General features: G+C 31.7%; 1 protein-coding gene across 1 annotated transcript in view; it reads right to left on the bottom strand.

Moving 5' to 3' along the window:
- Positions 1–2,442: 2,442 nt before the first annotated feature.
- The window catches only part of LOC144370618 (uncharacterized), a 55,840-nt gene continuing 36,107 nt past the window's right edge, over positions 2,443–22,175 (bottom strand). Inside the window, exon 2 of the mRNA XM_078031358.1 lies at positions 2,443–2,506. Within this exon, the coding sequence (XP_077887484.1) occupies positions 2,485–2,506 (22 nt within the window). The 3' untranslated portion in view covers positions 2,443–2,484. The remainder of the gene's footprint in view (positions 2,507–22,175) is intronic.

Below are 22,175 nucleotides of genomic sequence, written 5' to 3'. Positions count from 1 at the left end.
CAACATAAAAACGAGTTTGTTCCTGAAGAATAAAAATTTAAAAAGTGTTTGTTCCTAAAAAGAAAAAGTATTCAGCCAAGAAGAAAGGCAAACTACACTGTCCTTAAACATTAATAAGAAGAAATATGTAGTTCAAAAGCTTTTTAAAAATATATATTTGGGCCCAAATGATTTCTCTGGAGGATTCTATCAAGCAATCGAAGAAAATAACACTAATTTCACATAATATCTTCCAAAAAGTAAAGAGAAGGGAACATTCCTCAGTTCACTTTATGAGGTCAGAATTATCCTGATACCAAAACTAAATAACAACATAAAAAAGTGAAAATTACAGATCCATCTTTATTCTAACCTAAGATACAAAAGTCTTCAACAAAATACTAGCAAACAAAATCTAGCAATGCATAAAAGAATAATATTCCACAAACTTCTGTATAAAAAACTGGTTCAACATTTGAAAGTCAATCAACATAATCTACTACCCCAACAATGCTAATGAACAAAGTTATATTAACTGACATCAAAAAGAATGATAAGAAAATAAAACATCAATTTTTGATAAAAATTCTCAGCAAAATAGGTATAAAGAAGAATTTACTTGATAAAGACCATCCAGAAAAAAATGTCTGTAGCTAGTAACTTAATGATAAAAGACTAAATGCTTCCTCCCAAAGATTGCATCAAAATTTAAAATAAAAAACTATAAGGCTTTTAGGAAAAAACATAGGAGAAAATATCTGGTACCTAGGACAAGGCAAAGACTTCTGCAATTTGGTAACTAAAGCAAGAATATAATCTGATAAACTGAACTTCACCAAAATTAATACCTACAAAAACAAAAACAAAAAACAAAAAAAAACCTTGTGCTGAAAATAAAAACAGGAGTAATAATAGCATGGGGGAAAATATTTGAAAACCACATTTCTGACAAAGGAATAGTAACTAAATATATAAAGAACTCAAACTCAGCAGACAAAGATAGGGGTAGGAATACAATTAGAAATAGACAAAACACATGAACAGATATTTCAACAAAGAGGATTCACAAATGACAAATAAGCACACAAAAACATGTTCAACAAGATTAATAAACATAGGAAAAGACTCAACACCATTATCTATGAAGTGAATTTTCATAGTGGTTTTATAGTTTGCGTATTTTTTACCCAAAATGTTTAGGACATAGTATCCAAAGTTGCTTTGGTAGTGTACTGGGTTTCAGGTTTTGAAATGTTTGCATGAATATATATATTGAGATATATAGGGACAGGACTAAAACCTAACTATGAAACTCATTTACATTTCATGTATACTTTATATACATAGTCTGAAGCCCAAAAGTGCAAAAAACCCAGATGTCCTTCAACAGATGGATAGTTAAATGAACTATAGAATATTCACACCATTAACTACTACTGAATACTTAAACGAACCAATGTTGATAAATGCCACAATTTGGAGAGATTTTGAGGTAATTATACAAGTAAAAAAGTTAAACCCAAAAGGTCAAAAAATATATGATTCCATTTTCATAACATTCTTGAAATAAAATTAAAGAAATGGAAAATGGATGATTGTTAGGGTGAAATTCAAAGGAGAGAATGGAACAGGAGGAAGTGCGTTTGGCTATAAAGAACAAGAAAGTTATTCTTATGATGTTATAAGTGTTCTATATTTGACTTATCAATGCTAATACCTGCTTGTGATGGTACATCACAGATTTATAAGAAGCTATCATTGGAGAAAACTAGAAAAGATATATAGAATATCTCTGTATTATTTCTTACTAGTACATGTGATCCTACAATTATCTCAAAATAAGTATTGAAAAAATATTTGTTGCATATATATCATATTTATACTTGCCCAAAATTTTCTTCAGTGTATACATACTGAAAAATATTTAATTAATTTCAATTTATATATTTCTACAGTCTAGGGAAAAAATGCTGATCACCAGAGACATCAAAAAGTAAATGGATTTCCCTCAGGAAAAAAAAAAGAGTATTCTCTATAAAATTGTTAAAATAGAGTATATTTAAGGGAGGTACTTCATTGACCACAGATATAATGAGGCAATCTACAAGACAACATGCAGGAATTAAAGATAACGTATCAATTTTAGTGACTGTATACATAACTATGCAATAAATATTTTATATGCCCATAATAAAGAAATATTAGCCTATCAAAGTCATTTTCTAGAATATACTAGAATGCACACTGCTACATTTCACAATGATGAACAATTCTTTAATTCTCTTATACATATTACTCATAAAATACAATTCTAAACCTGAGTTAATAGTTTTAAGAATTTTAAATATGTAAATTACCTGCAAACAGAACACTGCCGCTGAGGCTGTAGAGCAGTGAACATAACAATCATAGAATAGTTTCGAGGTGGTGCCTTTATAAATTTTCGGAATTTATAACCATTCATTCGGAAGATTGAACGCCTAGAACTCCATTCCATCAGCTGTTCTACTTTTTCAGCCAAAAGATTCTGTAATTAAACACAGGAATTTAAATTTACACAGGGTTACAATTCTTCAGTTTAGAACATACACAGATTACACTGAGAATATCTTTTATCATAAATTACTTTCTGTTCAGAGTCCTTCTCTTGGTGAATATACTGTTAACTGACCAGATTGCATAAAATATTTCATTTTACTTTTCCTAATGACTTCAAAAGACTATTTTTAAAAGATACTAAAAGTAAAACAATTCAATTTCTGCTTCCATAACGATGCCATAGATATACATTTTCCTAATTCCCTACTAAACAGAGCTAAAAATCCTGTTAATTATGTATAAAACAAACATAAGAAGATTGTGAAAGGTAGAGAGAAGGCAGCTTGGCCTGAAGAATGAGGAGTTCCTTAGGTTCTTTTGGTCTCATAATTTCCAGACCAGATGTTAGAGAAGTCAACAATACTAAAATGTGAATGGATACAGACCAAAACACACACACACACACACAAAAAAAAAAAAAAAAAAAAAAAAAAAAAAACCTCACGTAAAGCTTGCTCTGCTCTCTCTACCCAAAGACAAGGAAAAGAGCAGCCTAGGAAGATAAAAATAATAACTCCTGTAATCCAGCCAAACACAACAAAAAAATAAATTAATAACAATTGTGGTCTCTTTACCACCCTCACTAGCAAAGTCTAAAAGGGAAGCCTCCATTTGACTATAAATTTTTCTTCAAAATATTTGCATACAATTGCATAGGAAAAACCTCAATAAACACAAAGCTAAAACTGCACAAAATACAGTACTGATTATATATGGTCAAAAACAAGAAAAATTAATCTACTGTGATAAAAGTCAGAATACTGAATAACATGGTCCTGGCAGAGTGGCTGGGAGTAATATAATTCTGTAGGTTGGGGTACTAATCACTTCCTGTTCAGATGGGGTCAAAGGGAGGAGGTAGCACTCTAGCTTCTATAGAGAAGGCTCTTGTCTTTTGATCATTCATTTTACCTGAAAAAGTCTAAGAAAGAATTCTACAGTATTGTATCTGTATAAGAAAAATTCTCTGCCCTTGCAAAACCATGCAAATACTAGTGATCAGGAGAAATGTTTAAATTTCACTGTTTAAGCATGCTCTACTACAGAATTCAGGAAAAATGCAATCTCTTTCTCTTCTCCTCTCAGTGAGGATGGTTCCCTCATGAATCATTTAGAAACTGGGCATGAATATAAGGAAAGAAAAGAAAAGACAGACATCTTAGTGCTATGTACCCACCCAAGCAAAGGAAAAAGACAAATCAAAAGGAATAGGAGGGCAAAGAGGAGGAAAAATAATCTGGCCAAAGAGCAGAGTACTCAAATTAGTAATTTTGTAGAAATGGAACATTCAGATAAGCATACAATGGCATACTAACTGCATGAAAAAGAAAAATTATGGCTAATTACTAGGGTGATTATTAAGTTTTTTAAATGACATAGTTTTTTAAAGGCAAGAAGAAAAATTGATCCTAAAGTCAAAACAAACTAATTACTTAGATTTAGTTATATTTAACTGTCAAAGAGTGTTAATTCTGCCTGTAAACATACTATATTTTCAAAGTAAAATAATCCTCTTAATACAGTAAAATAAAGGTTATTTTAGAAGACATTGTTCTTTCTCATTAATATACCCCCAAATGAGAACTACATAAAAGAATTTTTACTAACTGTTCTTAGTTTTATATCTGAGGAAAAATGCAAGGGTAATTTCCATATTAAGGATAATTTACAAAAAACAGGTATATATTTAATAGGATTTGCTACTAAAAATATAAGTATTATATCACTGTTCTTTACTATAATTCAGCAAGCCAATATCATTAGGTGACGTCATATTTTAGGTTTGTTTTTTTTTTTTTTTTTTTGGTACCAGGGAGTAAACCCTGGAGTACTTAACTACTGAGCCCCATCCCCAGCCCAATTTTTTTCATATTTTAAATATATAGCAATTGTGACCACTGATGCAAAGACAGACTCTCCAGACTAGAAATTGAGCAGGGTCATCCATCAATAGAGGGAGAGGGAACTGATGTTAAGAAATAATCTAGTTCTGTAAAGGTAAAATTTCTAAGCTGTTTCTAAGCCGCAAAGCCTGAGTTAAAGTGTAAAAGACCGGGCATTGTAAAGTTCCCAAGCTGCAGGGCTTTAGTCAAAAAGTGAAGGACTAGGTATTGTTAAAATTCCTCTGCTACCCCCAGAACCTGTAATCCCTGTAGCTGTTAGGACAATACTGGAACTGCCCAGTAAATATTTCTACTGACTCCCTGGTTGTCTAATAACCTGGGATTCTGTGTAGTTTGTCACGTAGTTATTTAGGCCCTAAAACCAATCAGTTTGAATGTGTACCCCGCTTAGGAGTGACCAATCACTCCTGCCCAGCCTGTTGCCGCCAATGAATGTACTAATCATGTCTCAGATTTGTTGTTCAATTTTCCTGCGCCTCATGATGATTTGTTCTGATGTATGCAAAGCCCTCCGCCCTCCCCAAAAAGTGTACTTAAGCTCTGCTTGACCTCTGCTCTGGGCTCTGGGCCGCTCTCCCTTCCTGAGTGTGAGCCTTGGGCCTCAGCACGCTGAATTAGATTCCAATAAACTCCCTCCTGCCTGTTGCATGAAGCCAGTCTCTTGTGGTCTCTTCCTCCGACGCTTTGCCAGACCCTTACAGTTCCTAAACTATTTTAGTATAGTTTTCTCATTAAACATACTCACACACACATCACTGTGAACTCCCATAATAATCTAACACACTCACACCATTCCGAATTCTTACAATAATCTACACATACCACTCTGAATACCTACAATAATATGTTTAAAAAATACATAATTTCACCAATATGTGTCTATCAAAACATAAAATAACTATACTGGCTCAAAGATTTTACTCACAAGTTATCAAAGAAGCCAACCATAATTTCATGAGGGCTAGAAGAAACAATATCCTGAATTAGAGCTCTCTCTTATGGCACAATAGTCAACATGAGCTTCATGTTGTCAATTACATTCCAAGGGATGGTGTGGAGCAGCCTGGGTGAAAGATGAAACAGTAATGATTTTACGTCCTAGCGGAAGAACTTAATAATTAGGAAACCCAAATCTTTTAAAAGGACTGCTAGTAAACATGCCAGATCACCTTGAAGGAAAAAATTATCTCCATTTTCCTGGGCAGGAAGCAAATCCACCCTCTAGCTAAGAAAGGCATTATCTCCATCTATCCAGGGTTTGCAAAACAATAGTCCAACAAAAAACATGTAAATGCTTGTACTCAAGAGAATCTGCAGAAACAGGAGAGATCCATGGAGAATTGTCTCCCAACAGTATTGAAGAGGATTTCTTTAGAACACATAATTTGAAAACATAACCTTAAAAAAAAAATAAGTCAAACACTAAGTATAGGTTATTCTGCTATGTATGCTTAATAATAATATGGAAATATACACAAAATTTTTCAAAAACAACCAACCTTGAGTGGTAGAGGTAAGTAAATAATTTTGACTTTCATAATTGGCTTCTAAGACAACACTGTATTTGTTTAAGAAAAGATTGCAAGCACTATGCTCTAACTTTAGGGTACATAATCATGTTTAATATCAAAAATCTGTGTAAAATGTAACTTTTACACAATTATGTCTTGAAAATAAAAGAATGTCTTGAAAAGAATTATGTCTTGAAAAGAAGTCCAATTACATTGTTTTCCTATTACAGATAATCTAGAAAATATATATTTTTTAAAAATGTCCATCTGGGCTGGGGATGTGGCTCAAATGGTAAAGTGCTCGCCTGGCATTCGCAGGACACTAGGTTCGATCCTCAGCATCACATCAAAATAAACATGTTGTGTCCACCGAAAACTGAAAAATAAATATTAAAAAAATTCTCTCTAAATAAAAGGTCCATCATCATGCACTGTCCAACAGATCCAATATTAACATTTTTGAATACTCAGTGCTGCCAAAAAACATTATTAGTGTGAGATTCCAATGCTATCTGTAATGTATTAATATATTACAATGCCTCTTATTCATTCCCATTTTTTTCTTTCTTGCGTACATGCATGTATACACCTCAATCTTAATAAGTGAAAATGGTATCTCAATGTTTTAATTAGCAGTGTTTTCTGGCAAAACTGAATATTTTCCAAATTTCTTCATGTAGACTCAATTATCCCAGGTCTTCTATCATTAATTACTTACAAATATAATTAAAATCAACTTGTTCAAGAGAAATGATAAAAATACATGAAAACCTTTCCAGATTAACTAGAAAGAAAACAATAACAGGATAAATTTTTTTCTCTTCTAAATCTTCTTCTTTTTGCTTATAGGTGAAACAAGAAAAAACACAGAGTAAAATACATGAGAAAACTGTGTGTGTGTGTGTGTGTGTGTGTGTGTGTGTGTGTGTGTGTGATGTTTATACATATAAGCAATATTTATAAATATAAAAATATAAATGGCAAATTATAACTACAATGAGATATCAATATATACCTATTAGAATATCCAGGAAAAAATAGTCAAAATAAATAAATAGATTTAAAATACATATAATTATATGATTTGAATTATTTCTGTTTAAAAAGAAAAATTTCAGTTCTTTAAAAAAAATCTATGTTCTAGCACCACAATGAATATCAAATAATTGTACATTAGGAAGTAAAATCTCATTCCAAATCTCTCTTATTATTCTCATTGCCTATTCAAACAAGTTTTTCTCTTAATCTCACTATATATACACCAGATGAGAATATCACAGAAATTCACACAAAAATTTCCTGTGAATTTTAAGTATCTTCCAAAACATAGCATCTCAGGAAATGAAGCATTCTATCTCATGAACTTGGAGGTATAACCATGACTATGCAATTGTTCAAACTCAGAAATATACAAGACGAAAATAAATTTTATTGTACATAGGATCTTTTTTTTAAAAAAAAAAAGATTAACCAGAACTGGAGTGGGGTTTACCAAGATGAAATATAAGCCTTCACAAATGATTCTGACTGTATTGTGCAGAGGCTGGTATTGTACCTCAGTGGCAGAGCACTTGCCTATCCTCAGCACAACTTAAAAAAATAAATAAAATAAAGGTATTGTGTCCATCCACAACTAAAAAAAAAATAATTAATTAAAAGAACTGTACACAGAAACATACTTAAAGCTATTTGGTTCCTTGCAGGGGTATGGATTTACATATCTATCATTCCATGAGTACAGAGTTGAATAAGTAAATGCCAGATAAGGAGTGCCAGATTTATCACTATCAGAAAAGAATTCACAAATAAAGAAGGTGAAGATAAATCCTGCATTTTGTATAGGTGTTGGAAGAATCTATATCAATTGTGGCTTTTAAAATAGAAATATGAATATCTATATTTTACAAACAAATACAGAAATAAGTATCAACTTGCATGGGTAAACAAATTTGTATACATCTATTTCCTAGCTCATTTTGCTGACAGAGCTGAGGAACACTGGCACACGGACAACACACCTAACATTAAGACCTTGGTTTCTAAACACCATTCTTCATTAAAAGGAACCAAGTGGATTAGACAAAATGGAATAAAGGGAATGGAGGGGGAAAGGAATAGGAAAGCCAGTGGAATGAATCTGACATAAATTTCATATATATATGAGTGCACCACAGTGAATCTCCACATCATGTACAACCACAAGACTGGGATCCTAATTAGAATGAAAGATGTACTCCATATTTGTATAAATACTGTCATATATAACTAAAAAGAGCAAATTTTTAATAAGGGACTTGGGTTTTCTCTGAAGACATGGTCGATTAAAAGGCTGAAGCAGAGAAAACTGACAGAAGATTAGAATTTATGGTAGCTTCTTATGGTAACAGAAACTAAATAAGTGTTCAAAAAAGGCAAGTCAAGGGCCTAAAAACCAGTATTAAAAAATCCTGTTAAGGTAATCTTCCTCCCTTGGTCTCCCTCCCAACCCCATTTTGAGTCACCCCCTTTATATCAGAGAAAACATTCGGCATTTGGTTTTTTGGGGACTGGCTAACTTCACTTAGCATAATCTTCTCTAAAGCTATCTATTTCCTTGAACATGCCATGATCTTATTCTTTTTTATTGCTGAGTAATATTCCATTGTGTATAAATGACATTTTTTTTTATCCATTCATCCACTGAAGGACATCTAGGTTGGCTCCAGAGTTTAGCTATTGTGAATTGTGCTGCTATAAACACTGATGTGGCTGTGTCCCTATAGTATGCTGTTTTTAGGTCCTTGGGTATAGTCCAAGAAGAGGAATAAAGTGTATTAAGAATTGTAATGCAATATTAATAATAATAATAATAATAGAACTCATGTATAATGGCATAATTTGGAGTGAACATACTTTACATACAGAGTTACGAAAAATGATGTTGTGAATGAATAATTATGATTGTAATGCATTCCACTATTGTCATGTATGTAAGAAATAAATAAACAAACAAATAAATTAAAAGAAAGAAAGTCCTCAGACAGGGAGAAAAATCCCAATAACTAAAGCAGGAAAATTTTGAGAATAAAAGAAATGACAAAAAGCATTAAATTCTAAACCATAGAATAAAAAAAGTATCCACAAGTCTAACCTACATTGATAAATAACTACATGAGTACAAAACTGGGAATAAGAAGAAGAATTACAAACAGTCAATGTAGAAGCAACAAAGAAAGCAGAATATCATCATAACTCCACAATAATACCTACCAAAAGATTTTAAGTTTAGGTAAAATTTTGAGGAGAAAATGAATACTTACATAGTTCCCAACTATTTTCCCCAAGACGTTCATTAATAATGAAGTTTTAAGTAGTACTGAAATGGTGGAGAAACCCAGTAAACACTACTTTATCCAAATAATCAGTCTTAACAATACCAGTAGTAAGACCTATCAACCTCATGCACTCTCCACATGATCTACTAGTAAGAACAGATTACCTGGGTAGAGTTATTTCCCAAAATGTATAACTTCAATCTAATCACAAGAAAATATTAAAGAAACCCAAATGCAGTGACATTATATAAAATAACTGATGAATCTTCTTTGAAGGAGCCAAATTCCTGGAAAAGGAGAAAGTAAACACTGAGGAACTGTCATAGATTAGAGAAGACTAAGATTACATGGCAACTATAGCAATGTGGTACCCTTGCTTGGGTCCTTGAACAGGAGAATTATATTAGTGGAAAACTAGTAAAACTGAAATGTGGACTAAATGTTAGTTAATAATGAACTAATGTTGATTATTTTTTTTTACTTTATTTTCTCCAAAAATTTTATTGATGCATTATATTTTATAAAATGGTGAGATTTACTGTTACATATTAGTACATATACACAATACTTATTTTTAACTACTATGCACATTGTTAAGCTTGGGAAAAGTTCAATAAAAGGCAGCTAGGTGCTCTGTAACACTTTTCTGAGTCTAAAATTATTTCATAATGTAAAAGGAAGGCATGCAATATAAAACCACATTATTTGCATAAACATTTTAATATGCAAAAACTTGACTACTGGTTTTTCTGTGTTGGGATGAAAACTTCTGTGCTATAAATTCAGATTGAGTATTATAGTTTAGTGTTGCTTTAAAATAGAAAATTTTAAAACTATAGAATTACTTTGAAGTTTCCCAAATAGTATGAAGATTAGAAAAAAAGAAATCCATCAGGAAAAATTCTTACTTCAACAGATCTTGATAGACTTTTTGGGAAATCATCAGAATGATTCTTAATGCATGCTCTGAAATAATGGAAGCACAGTTCCAAGAGTGTGTATTTACATGAGAAGTAATCAGCATTACCTAACTTAAAAAATAATAATTACTGTGTACCAGTCATAGAATGAGAACCTAAGTCCAAGAGTAAATATGGCTTAGTCCCTACCCTCAATGATTTTATATTTCTCAAAATTTAATAGTGATTAAGTTCTCAAATTTTAAGAGATACACCTCTTTAGAAGGTACACTGATTTTAAAGCCCCAACTTCCCTAAAAGGTATAAAAGGTTGCGGAAACAGAACACAAAAACGAAGAAAAAAGATACCAGACAGCCTGAAGACCAAGAGAACAATTAGAGCCTGCCTTGTTTGAAAACTTTTAGTAGCTGCAAGCTGATACAATAAAAGCTACCTGACATATAAAAATCAAGATCACCACCTGGTCCTAACCTCTGTTCCCTCATCCTCCACCTATACCACTTCTCGTAGTGTGTAATGGATTGGGAGTTGAAATCAGAATTTTTCTTAATCAGTCCCTTGAATAACTGTCATAAAGTTAGAGTTGAGAAGCTATAGCTTTAATGGATCTCAAAAAAAAAATGGCATTATTTTTACTGACCGAGCTTAGTACTACCTACACAAAGAAAATGTCCACCTCACTTCTCTACTAATACTATTCCCAATGTAAATTTATTGTTGGCCTAAATGACTCACAAACTGAAATATCATACATTCAAAGATCCTTTCATAAAATGCCTTACAAACAGGCTGTCATTCCCTCCTCTACAGAAATCTCCATTGGGCCACCTACCACACTGTGTCATAACTTAACTGTAGGGCTGCAAGAGTCACCTTTTGTCTTCTTTGTAGTTCTAGATTTTTTTTAAGTCCATAGGACATAATGGATATCAAAGTAGTGTGTGACTAAATTAGGAGTTCCACTGTCCTTAAATTTTCTTAGAAACTAGGGTCTGGGAATGTAGCTCAGTAATAGAGTGTGTGCTTAGCATGCAGCAAGGTCCTGGGTTTGATTCCCAGCACAACCAACAAAAGAAAGAGAAAGAATGAAATATTAGAAGTACAAGTTGCAGGAGTATTTCTAAATCCTACCTACAACAACAATATAAACATAGAGGAGGGTAAAACATTTCTTTAATTGAGGTTGGCAGTTTTAAGACACGAGATTTTTTTATTTATTAAGTAAAATTGATATTCTAAATATATATAATTTGAAAATTTCTAGGAGTAAATACTATATAAAAATATATCAATATGTATAAACTTCTGAAATATAAATCAGTCACTAGTAAAAAACTGAAAAAGAATAAGACCTGTACTTTTTTGGAGTATTCATTTATTCCTATACTATAGATTATCTATTTTTATTTCACTTTCTACCCAGAAAGAGAATAATAATCAGTTTCTATACATCTTGCCTCAAGATCTTTTCCCTGTTTTAAAGCTGCAGTCCATTAGTCTGATGTATCTTTGACTAAACACTTTTGAATTGTCTCAAATGGTTCATACTAGAAATATACAATGAAATAGTAGGAGTACAACTATGTTAACTACATAAATGTCCTTTTAAACAAAGGGACAAATAAAACCTACCTAAGTCAAATTAAAATTTTTCCCTTACTACTTCACTAATGTCAACATATTGTTATTGATAGACAATGACAATTCTATATTTTCAATGCACATGAGGACCAACCTGAAAGTGGCAATTCTAATCCAAGGAACTTGTTTCATGTATAAACTGTTACATACCACATATTAATTGACAAATTATTTTCCCATGACCCAAGCAATTTACAAATTTGTAAAAGCATGATTTTAACAAAATCTGATAAAAACCTAAACATCTGTTGAATGGGTAGACAAAATATTGTATACCACACAATGGAAGACTGTTGGGAATTCAAAAAACAAAAATAAAATTCACGTAAATTCTACGCAACATGGATAAACTTTAAACAAATTATGCTCACTGAAAGAAGCCAGATACAAGAGACCACAGACTATATAATTCCATTCACAGGAATTCTCTAGAAAGGCAAATTTATAGACAAAAAGTTATTGGTCGGGCCTGGGGAAATGAGGGATAGGGATTAACTGTAAATGGGTATGAGTATCTTCTTAAAGCTATAAAATGTTACAAAGTTATTTTCTGGTAATGGTTGCACCACTCACTGTTACTGAAAAAATCACTGAGTTTTGTACACTTAAATGGGTGAGTTTTATTTTATAAAAAATACAGCTTTAAAAGGTGTATTAAGAATTGTAATGCAAAAATAAATAAATAAAATAAGATTTTTTAAAAAGTATTCATTCCACCATTGTATTAAAATGATTATATGTAAAGTAAAAACCAAAAAAAAAAGTTGTTTTAAAAATATTGAAATGTCAGAGAGCAGAGAGGCTAGGGGGCATAAGTGAGTCCAATCCAATGCTAAGCATCCACATCTCAATCTAGATTAGTTGTTCTATGCTTGTCCTCACAGAGTGTTTCCATGAAGTGATAAAAACATACAAATCTTAATGAAAATGTGTTGTGAGAGAATAAACAGTAAATGATTAATTCCCCCAGAAAACATAATTTTCTTACTATGTAATCTGAGGATTTTCAAAGTCTTATGGGGTGGAAAAATAATCTTCTCATACCCTTCACAATTCTTATCTGGGACTCCATGTAAAAAAATAATAGCAAAAAAACAAACAAATTTAAAAACATGTATATATTAGAGCAAAACAACTCAGAGGAATGAGTTTATCTTTACAGTAGGTCCTAAAGGTGTAATATAAAATTCTCTTTGGGGTGTCCCTTGTAGCACACTGGAGAGAATAATGATGAATTTCACCCCCCTATTCCAAGTGGAGAATGAAACAAGTGAAGAAAAAATCATGCCGAAGGAAAGCTTGTGTAGTTAAGGGAACACAGAACCATCCATGAGATGGATGTTAAAAAACAACGTAAATGTCACATGCACTAATTTAAAAAAAAAAAAGGACAAAAGATTTGATGGCAAGTCCAAAATAATGATTATATTTATATACAATGTGACTTAACCAAATTATCTTTCTGAATGTTTTTCTCAACTATTTAAAATCCAAATAATTTCTCACAAAGATACTGGTTAGTACTAATGAGTTAATATATGGAGAACTCTTAACATAGCATCTTAGAAATGATAAAACAACCAAATTTTCATCCCTTTCTCTTCAGATCAAACTTTGTTAGCAACACTTAATAAGGAAAGTGTTAAGGGAACATTTACAGTGGGAAGTTTTTTTTGTTTTTTTAATATCGTACTAATACTTCAATCTCAGAATTACCAAATATTATCTAACTACTAACCACAATTCAAACATTGTACTGAATTTATTAACAAAATTGTGAAATACCTGTTATGTAACAAGAAGCACTGTGCTAAATTTTTGGAAAATGAGTGATCGTGAGATAGTTGCTACTCTCAAAGTATTACTGCAAATAAGTTCTAGTACTAAAAGAAGATATACTGCTTATATTAACTGGGTGATAGCTATAGCTTTGCTCTTGGATTAGCACTAACTCAGGAAAGGATGGTAAAGATGTTATTTCTGTGAATGATATTTGATTGATAATAGCCACTTTTAATTCAAAGTAAAATTTTGAAATCCACTCTGATCTGTCAGTGAAGAGTGTGTAAAAAATTGGCTTTGTCCACTACTGGCACAGGAAGAAAAACAGGCAAACAAGTGATATAAAGCTATCATATCAGAAATGAATAAAGAAGTATGTAACTTAGAATCTTCAAGGAAGAAGAAGAAACCCCATGCTTGTTACCTCATAAGGAGGAAAAACTAGCAGGTCCCATACACAAGCAAAGTTAATAGAATCAGTCATATTAACTACAGATGCTATTTTAGTCATCTTTTTCATGTCTATGACCAAAAAGACCTGAAAAGAACAATTAGAGAAGGAAAAGTTCATTTGGTAGCTCATGGTTTCAGTGGTCTCAGTCCATAAACAAGGTCTGATATGAGGCAGGACAACATGGCAGAAGTTTGTGGCAGAGGAAAGCAAAAGGGAACACAGCACCAAAAAGCAGAGAGAGAGACTCTACTCACCAAGGGCAAAATATTTACCCCCAAAGGCACAACTTCAATTACCCACCTCCTACAGCCAGACCCCACAGCTGCCTACAGTTAGCATCCATTTAAATCTCTATCCAGGATTAATGCACTGATTAGGTTAAGCCTGTCATAACCCAATCATTCCAACTCTAAACCTTCTTGTCTTGTCTCACACATGACCTTTTGGAGTACACCTAATATTTAAGCCATACCAGATGCCCACTCCTCTTTCGAATCTCTTATATTTTTTTCTTAAAACTTTTAATGAAAATAGACCCTTAGAGCATTTCAGCTTAAGTCTCCAACATATGACATCACTCCATCTGTTTCTCAATTTGTTCTTTAGTAATGAAATCCATTCACACCAAACATACAATAAATTGTACATCAAATAACGTGAAATAAAATGCCTCATTTCAAAGTGAAGCTTAAATAGGAAAAGATCTCAGTAATCCTCATATTTTTACACTATGTTTCACTGACTGCACCATGTTAAACCTAGGTATCTTTTAATAAGACACACCAAAGTTGCAAAGAGCAAACCATGGTATCCCTATAGGAAATGCAACCTACACTCCATCAAAATCACAACTATGGTGGCTGGGGCATGGCTCAGAGGCAGAACTCTTGCTTACCATGTTCACAAGCACTGAGTTTGATCCTTAGCACCACATAATAAATAAAATAAAGGCATTCTGCCCATCCACAAATACAAAAAAAAAAATGCTTAAAAATCACAACCATCAATACATTCAAAAGTAAAAAGAAATTCAAAATACATTAAATAAATCATATGGGAAGTTCTTTAATGTATGTAATATCTAAAAGAGGGTAATATTTCAAAATTTTAAAAAATCCTGGAAAATGCCAGACCAATTCCACCTCACAGATTATTCTAAAAATCCTAAAGATCTTCTGTCTGTCTAAATAGGTAAAAAAGGAGTTTGGCTAGGGCACAGTAGTATCCACAAGTTTATATGACAGCATAGACTTTAATATATATGTTTTCAAGTCAAACATAACAAAGACGATAACTAAATTGGGATCTAAATGAGAAAAGAAAAAATTATTTGAAAAAATATGTATTCAGACAGTGATTTTTTTCTTTTTAGAAAAACTTTCAATTGATAATTGATAATATTCAATTGAACAAAATTTTTCTACATACCCAGTAAGGATATTTCTAGTAATATGCTCAATTGTAGCTTTATCAACCTGAACTCCCTTCAGAAATCTTCCCTTGGGGAAGATCCACATGTTGGCTATCATTGTAAACTTCAAAGAATCCTGAACATAGATAGGTAGCTCCTAACAAGCCCTCAAACTTTTCCATATATATGCCAAAAAATAGGTAACTTCTAAAAGTTTTAAGCTATAATTTAGAAAAAAGGAACTTAATATTCTAATGAAATATAATTTTTAAATGGATTTCTACTTCAATTTGTCATGGTCTCTGTCTTTAAAAAAAACTTGTTTCCAAATTTGCATACATATTGCATTTATCAATATAACTGACCAAATTTTTATTGGTTCTTTTAAGTTACACATGACAGAATTCATTTTGACATAATTGTACAAACATGGAATGTACCTTGTTCTAATTCAAACCCAATACCTTTCCTCCCCTTCCCCTTCCCTCTCCCTGTATCCTGCTCCCTTTCCTGTAATAATATTTCTGCCATTTACCCATAGTTTTTTTAATTGATTTCTTGTGGATAGACACAATGATAAGATTCACTCTGGTATATTAATATATGTATTTAGGAAAGTTATATCAGATTCATTCAACTGTCTTTCCTTTTTCTATCCTTCCTCCCTTTCCTTCATTACCCTTTATCCCTTCCTACTAAACTTTTATTCTTCCCCCCACCCTCGTTGTGGGTTATCTTCTACATATCAGAGAAAATATTCAACCTTTGTCTTTTTTGGATTGGCTTATTTCATTTAGCATGATAGTCTCCAGATCCATACATTTACTGGGAAATGTCATAAGGTCATTCTTCTTTATGGCTGAATAATACTCCACTGTGTATATAAACCACATTTTCTTTATCCATTCATCTGTTGAAGGGCAGCTAGGCTGACTCCAAAGTTTGTCTATTGTGAATTGAACTGCTATAAACCATGATATGGCTGCATCACTGTAGTATGCTGATTTTAAATTCTGTGGATATACACTGAGGAGTGGGATTACTGGGTCAAATGGTGGTTCCACTGCAAGTTTTCTGAGGAATCTCCATACTGCTTTCCACAGATTTTGCACAAGTTTGAGGTCCCACCAACAGTGTATGAGTTACCCTTTATCTCAACATCCTTGCCAACATTTATAATTACTTATATTCCTGATAATTTTCAGACTGGGATGAGATGAAATCTCACTGTAGTTTTCATTTCCATTCCTCTAATTGCTAGTATCCATTGACTATTTCTTTTTTTGAGAAGTGTCTGTTTAGTTCCGTTGCCCATTTATTGAATGGGTTATTTGGTTTTTTTAGTGTTTTCTGAGTTCTTTGTATAACCTGAATATGAAAGCCCAAGGTGCAGGTGGCAAAGATTTTCTTCCATTCTGTAAACTCTCTTTTCAAGCTCAACTGTTTCTTCTGCTATGAAGAAGCATTTTAATTTGATGCCATCCCATTTATTAAGTCTTGATTTTTTTATTGTACTTTAGGAGTGTTATTAAAGAAGTGGTTCCTGTGCTGACATGTTGGAATGTTCCTCTACATTTCTTATAGTAACTGCAGGGTTTCTGGCCTAATTAAGTGGTCTTTGATCCACTTTGAATTGACTGTTTTTAATTTTTTTTTAAATTTTCTCTTTTTAGTCATACATGACAGTAGAGTTTTATTCAGGGTAAGCAACAGAGATAAAATTTCATTCTTCTACATATGGCTTCCAGTTTCCCAACACCATTTGTTAAAAAGGTTATCTTTTCTCCAATGTATGGCACCTTTCACTAGTATGACACATATAAATTTATGTGGGTTTGTCTCTGTTTTCTATTCTAGTCCATTGGTCTTCATGTCTTTTTTTTGAGCCAAGGCCTTGCTGTTTTTGTTACTGAAGCTCTGTAGAATAACTTAAGGTCTGAGATTATGATGCCCCCTCCTCCACTTCTCTCATTAGGATTTACTTTGGCTATTCTGGGCCTCTTATTTTTCCAAATGAATTTCATTAATGTTTTGTATTTTACACTAGTGGTAATAACAATATTAGACTAATGAATATACAGAATTACATGAATTTAAGTATACCTTTCATACCCAAAATGCAAGTCCCCACACAAAAACGATACAAATACATTAAATTGATAATTGTTGATTTACTAAACATACCTTCCTTAATATACCCAAATAATATAATTCAAGAGAAAAAAATCTAAATATACTTAAGAGAGAAATGTCAAAAAATACAAATAATAGGAAATAAAGGCTACATTAGGGCAGGCACAGTGAACCATACCTATAATCCCATCATCTCAAGAGGCTGAGGCAGGAGAATCACAAGTTCAAGGCCAGCCTCAGCAATTTAGTGAGGCTCTAAGCAACTTAATGAAACCCTATCTCTAAAAAGGGTGGGATGTGGCTCAGTGGTTAAGCACCCAGGGGTTCAATCCCTGGTACCCCCCCAAAAAAATATATGTATATATATTAATAGTGAAGAGATTATATTAGTACAGTGAAATATTACAGACTATGATGACACATGTAGTCTGTGGTAGTAAAAACTCTATCAGGAAGTGGAAATAAAGAAGGTAATATGTTTATACTAATTACATCATATATATATATATATATATATATATATATATATATATATTTGTAGTAAAGATAGTTCATAAAGTCATAGTTGAAATAGGCTCCTAAGTATTGGGAGCTATTCTATTTTATTTTTACTACAAAGTAAAAAGGTCTTTAAAAAAATATGTGGGTTGTCCTATGACTATTCTTCTCTCTCAAAATGCTGAAGTACAATACCCTCCTGTAAAAAGACAACATCATTTTTGAAGACCATATTTTCTCTGAAGGTTCAAAATATGAAGTCATTTCTATTAGGGATAGTTATAAAATGGGATAAATGAGAAGCTTATTTTTATTCTACTAACAGCTTTAGCTTCTGTCACTTTTTTTTTCTTAACCCTTCTGTTGAACAGTCATCATTGTATAAATAAATATCCCATTAAAAAAGCAGGTACCAAATACAAAAAACCACAGCAGCTGTTAAGAGTAATGAATAAATTTTACTTGCAGCTGTATACAGCCATCTGGTCTTACTCTCTTGGGAAGCCAGATCCAGACATGATGACCATCACTAGTGTAAATGAGTACAGCATGTAACATATTATAATAATATATTGTATCATAAAATGATCTGTGCTGCTCCAAAAGTCAAAGTATGCAACTCTGCATTGTAAATGGCAACATACATGCTACAGCTAAAAAAAAAAAGCTTTACTACAAGAATATGGAAAAACAAAAATAATAATGATTCATAAATTCAGAAACTGAGAGATACTTTTTCAGTGAGCTTATTCTTGTCACATAGTCGATAAAGTCTATAATGGTTAAGTTATTAAGAGCAAGAAAATTAAATAGAATCCAATACAAAACAAGGCAAAAGCAAAGCTTTAAACATACTTAAAAAGTTTCCCAATGCTTTTTTCATCAACTTGAATAAACTTTTATCTACCAAAATTATTTCAAAATGGCAAGGGAGCAAGTCTAGTTTTTTCAGTAGTTCAAAAGATTTGCTTTGGATATTTTGTACAAAAGATATACAACCAAAAAGTATCAAAATACCTACTAATTGCCATCTGTACTGCTCCCAAAAGCAATAAAATGTCCAAAGGAATGTCTTATATGGTACTTAGTGTGGAATATATCATATTAGAGACAATATTCTAATCACATGGCCCAGGACAGACTCAAATACCTGACTACCATTCCATGTATCACTTCAGCATAAATAACCATTTCATCTTGAAATGTATTCTTTATAACAAGTACAAAACTAATGTAAGGCAAAACTTAATAAATTCTGTGCATATTGGACCATTATGGAGAGAAAAACTACTTGAGGTTAAAATCTAACCAAGAAATAAATGTATTCAGGAAAGGAAAAACTATGGGTGGAATTCCATGAAGAGGTGAATCAAAATAAAGAACTCACAAAATAAGCTCTGGAGTAGAATACTAAATGTTAAGTAAGTATAATGCTTCTTGAATACAAGTACATTAAAATATAAAACTACCAACTCTAGTAATTAATATTATAGATAATCTTGGTTTGTCTTGGAAGCCCCAAACTACAAAATGCACTTGGAATCCCTACCTAGCTATTAATAATAGCACCTCCTCTTACTCTCTCAAAAATATTCCAGTTTGAGTAAGTTATATGGTCACTTTGGATATGATACATTAGTTTCCAAATTTATAGCAATTTATAAAATATTTAGAGGTGGAGATGGAAACTAGGGCATTAATAGTTATTCTATAACAGTAGTTTTTTAAAAAGTTGACTATTTTAAGATATTTAGTAGTTTCTATCACTAAATTATAAATTCCTGAAAGCTCAGAACTATGACTTTGTTCTTCACTGAATCTCTAATGACCAGATAGTTCCTGAACTAACTAAGTAATTCAACAATTTACTAACAATGCATATTTCTTTGGATCGGACAACCTCCCCTAATCCCTTGTGGCAAAACACTTGGTATTGTGATCAGAGAAAGGAGCCAGGATGAAAGCAGATCATTAAAACTTGGAATTAGTCTTTACATACAATACAATATTTAGTGGTAATATTTAGTAGGTAAAATATTATAAAATCATACATGATTTAATAAATAAATATGCTCTATCCTAAATACCAGTGAAAATGTTTAAAAACATATCATGGGACACAATATGTACATACACTGATGAAATCAATACACATAAAAATAATGCACATTAAGACATATAAAATTTAAAGATGTGCATCCTTTAGTATTATATCTATGAAATCTAAAGAAATAAAGCAATATGCAAATGTTTATGTAAAAGGATATTCACTGCAGCACTGTTTATAATTGTAAATATTAGGAAATAATATTTGTGCCTACAAAATAAGAGTTTGGTTAGAACATAATACAGTACATAAAATATTAATATATTTATTTAACAATACCTCTTATTTAACAGGGTATCCAAAATTTAAGTAATTCAATAAATGTTATTTATCAGCTAAAAACTATTTTTAAGGACACTAACATACCAATTCGTATTTTAAAAATACACATATGTACTTATTCACTAACATTTTTATATATAAGCTAAAATTTGAAAGGATACATTGATAATTGATAATGGTTTATTTCCATAGAAGATTATAGAGCTATGTATATTTCTACTTTATAAATGTCTATATTATTGAAAAAGTTATCACCTATAAACAATATAGCAGCAGAATTGTCAATTAGAGAGAGACAGTGCAAGAAATATCCAAAAGATAGTAGTGAAAAGTCAAGAAATTTTGATTCATCTAGGAATTGGCATCAGGAACTGTATGTCTTTGTGCTGCTCCTATACTCATCTTCCAATATATTGACTGACTGCACTGTTTTGGAAGCTATGCTCACTTCAGTTCAATCTAATTCTTACTAGGACCAGAATGCTATTTGAAAAAGTGAGGATGTTTCTTTGTATTCTAACTTGCACAGTTACTACTACATTCATATTTATTGACTAACATTTTAGTTTATTTCAAAAAAAAAATGACCTGGAGTATAAATCAGAAGTTCTTCAATAACAAGAATTTCATGTATCTCTTTGCTAAGAAACTGAAGAAAGCAATTCCAGATATTTCAAATCTAATTTAGTGAACCATTAGAAAGAAGAGATATAAGAAACCAATATAAGTCCAACAAATATAATAGTTTTCCTGCATGTAGTAAGATAAAAGTTTTGAGCTTTGTTTTTTGTTGTTTTTGTTTTGGCTTTTTTGTTTGTTTGTTGTTTTTGATGATAAAGATTCCAAAAATGGATATATTTAGAGCTATTAAGTTGTTGGGAATACCTAACCACATTCAGCTACCATAATCAAAGACTATTCAAGGCTTTCTTTTATATTTCAGATTTTAAAAAGTAAAAAGCAAATAAAACTTAACATTAATTTAAAAATATCAATTCTGTAATTATGTACTTGATCAACCCATACATGAAGCAATGTGACAGAAATCTTTATAATTTCTTGGTAATTTCTAACATATCTTGATGCTACTTCTTTTTCATTGCAATATTTATTTCTTACTATAAAAATTTCAGATTATAATCATTATTTTAGAAACTTTGAGCTGTTTTAATTAAAAACTACAAAAAAATAAAAATAAACCCTCAAGAATCCACCACTCAGGTTTCTTTATTTGCGATATACCTGGCTTTTTTGTTTTGTTATGATTTGTTTAAACATGGAGAATTAAAATAGTACAATTACCTTTGATCTTCTTTATCCCATCTTATTTTCCTATCTCCCAGTCAGGAACAAATACTATTGTTTTCAAATCTATCTTTATATATAAAAACATAATAAGATTTGTTTTTAATTTGACGTTTTAATTTATATAACAAACTTCTAAAATATCATACTGAAACTTTTAATTTAAAATTTCTGTTTCAGAAACCTATGCATGTTGAAGCCAGACACAGTGGCACACACTGTAATCCTAACAGCGTGGAAGGCTGAGGCAGGAGGATTTTGAGTTCAAAGCCAGTCTTTATCAATTGATCGAGGCCCTAATCAACTCAGTGAGACTCTGTTCCAAAATAAAATAA

Source organism: Ictidomys tridecemlineatus, chromosome 14 (assembly GCF_052094955.1).
Source record: "Ictidomys tridecemlineatus isolate mIctTri1 chromosome 14, mIctTri1.hap1, whole genome shotgun sequence".
Taxonomy (NCBI): Eukaryota; Metazoa; Chordata; class Mammalia; order Rodentia; family Sciuridae; genus Ictidomys; species Ictidomys tridecemlineatus.
This window is presented reverse-complemented; position numbering and strand designations above follow the sequence as displayed.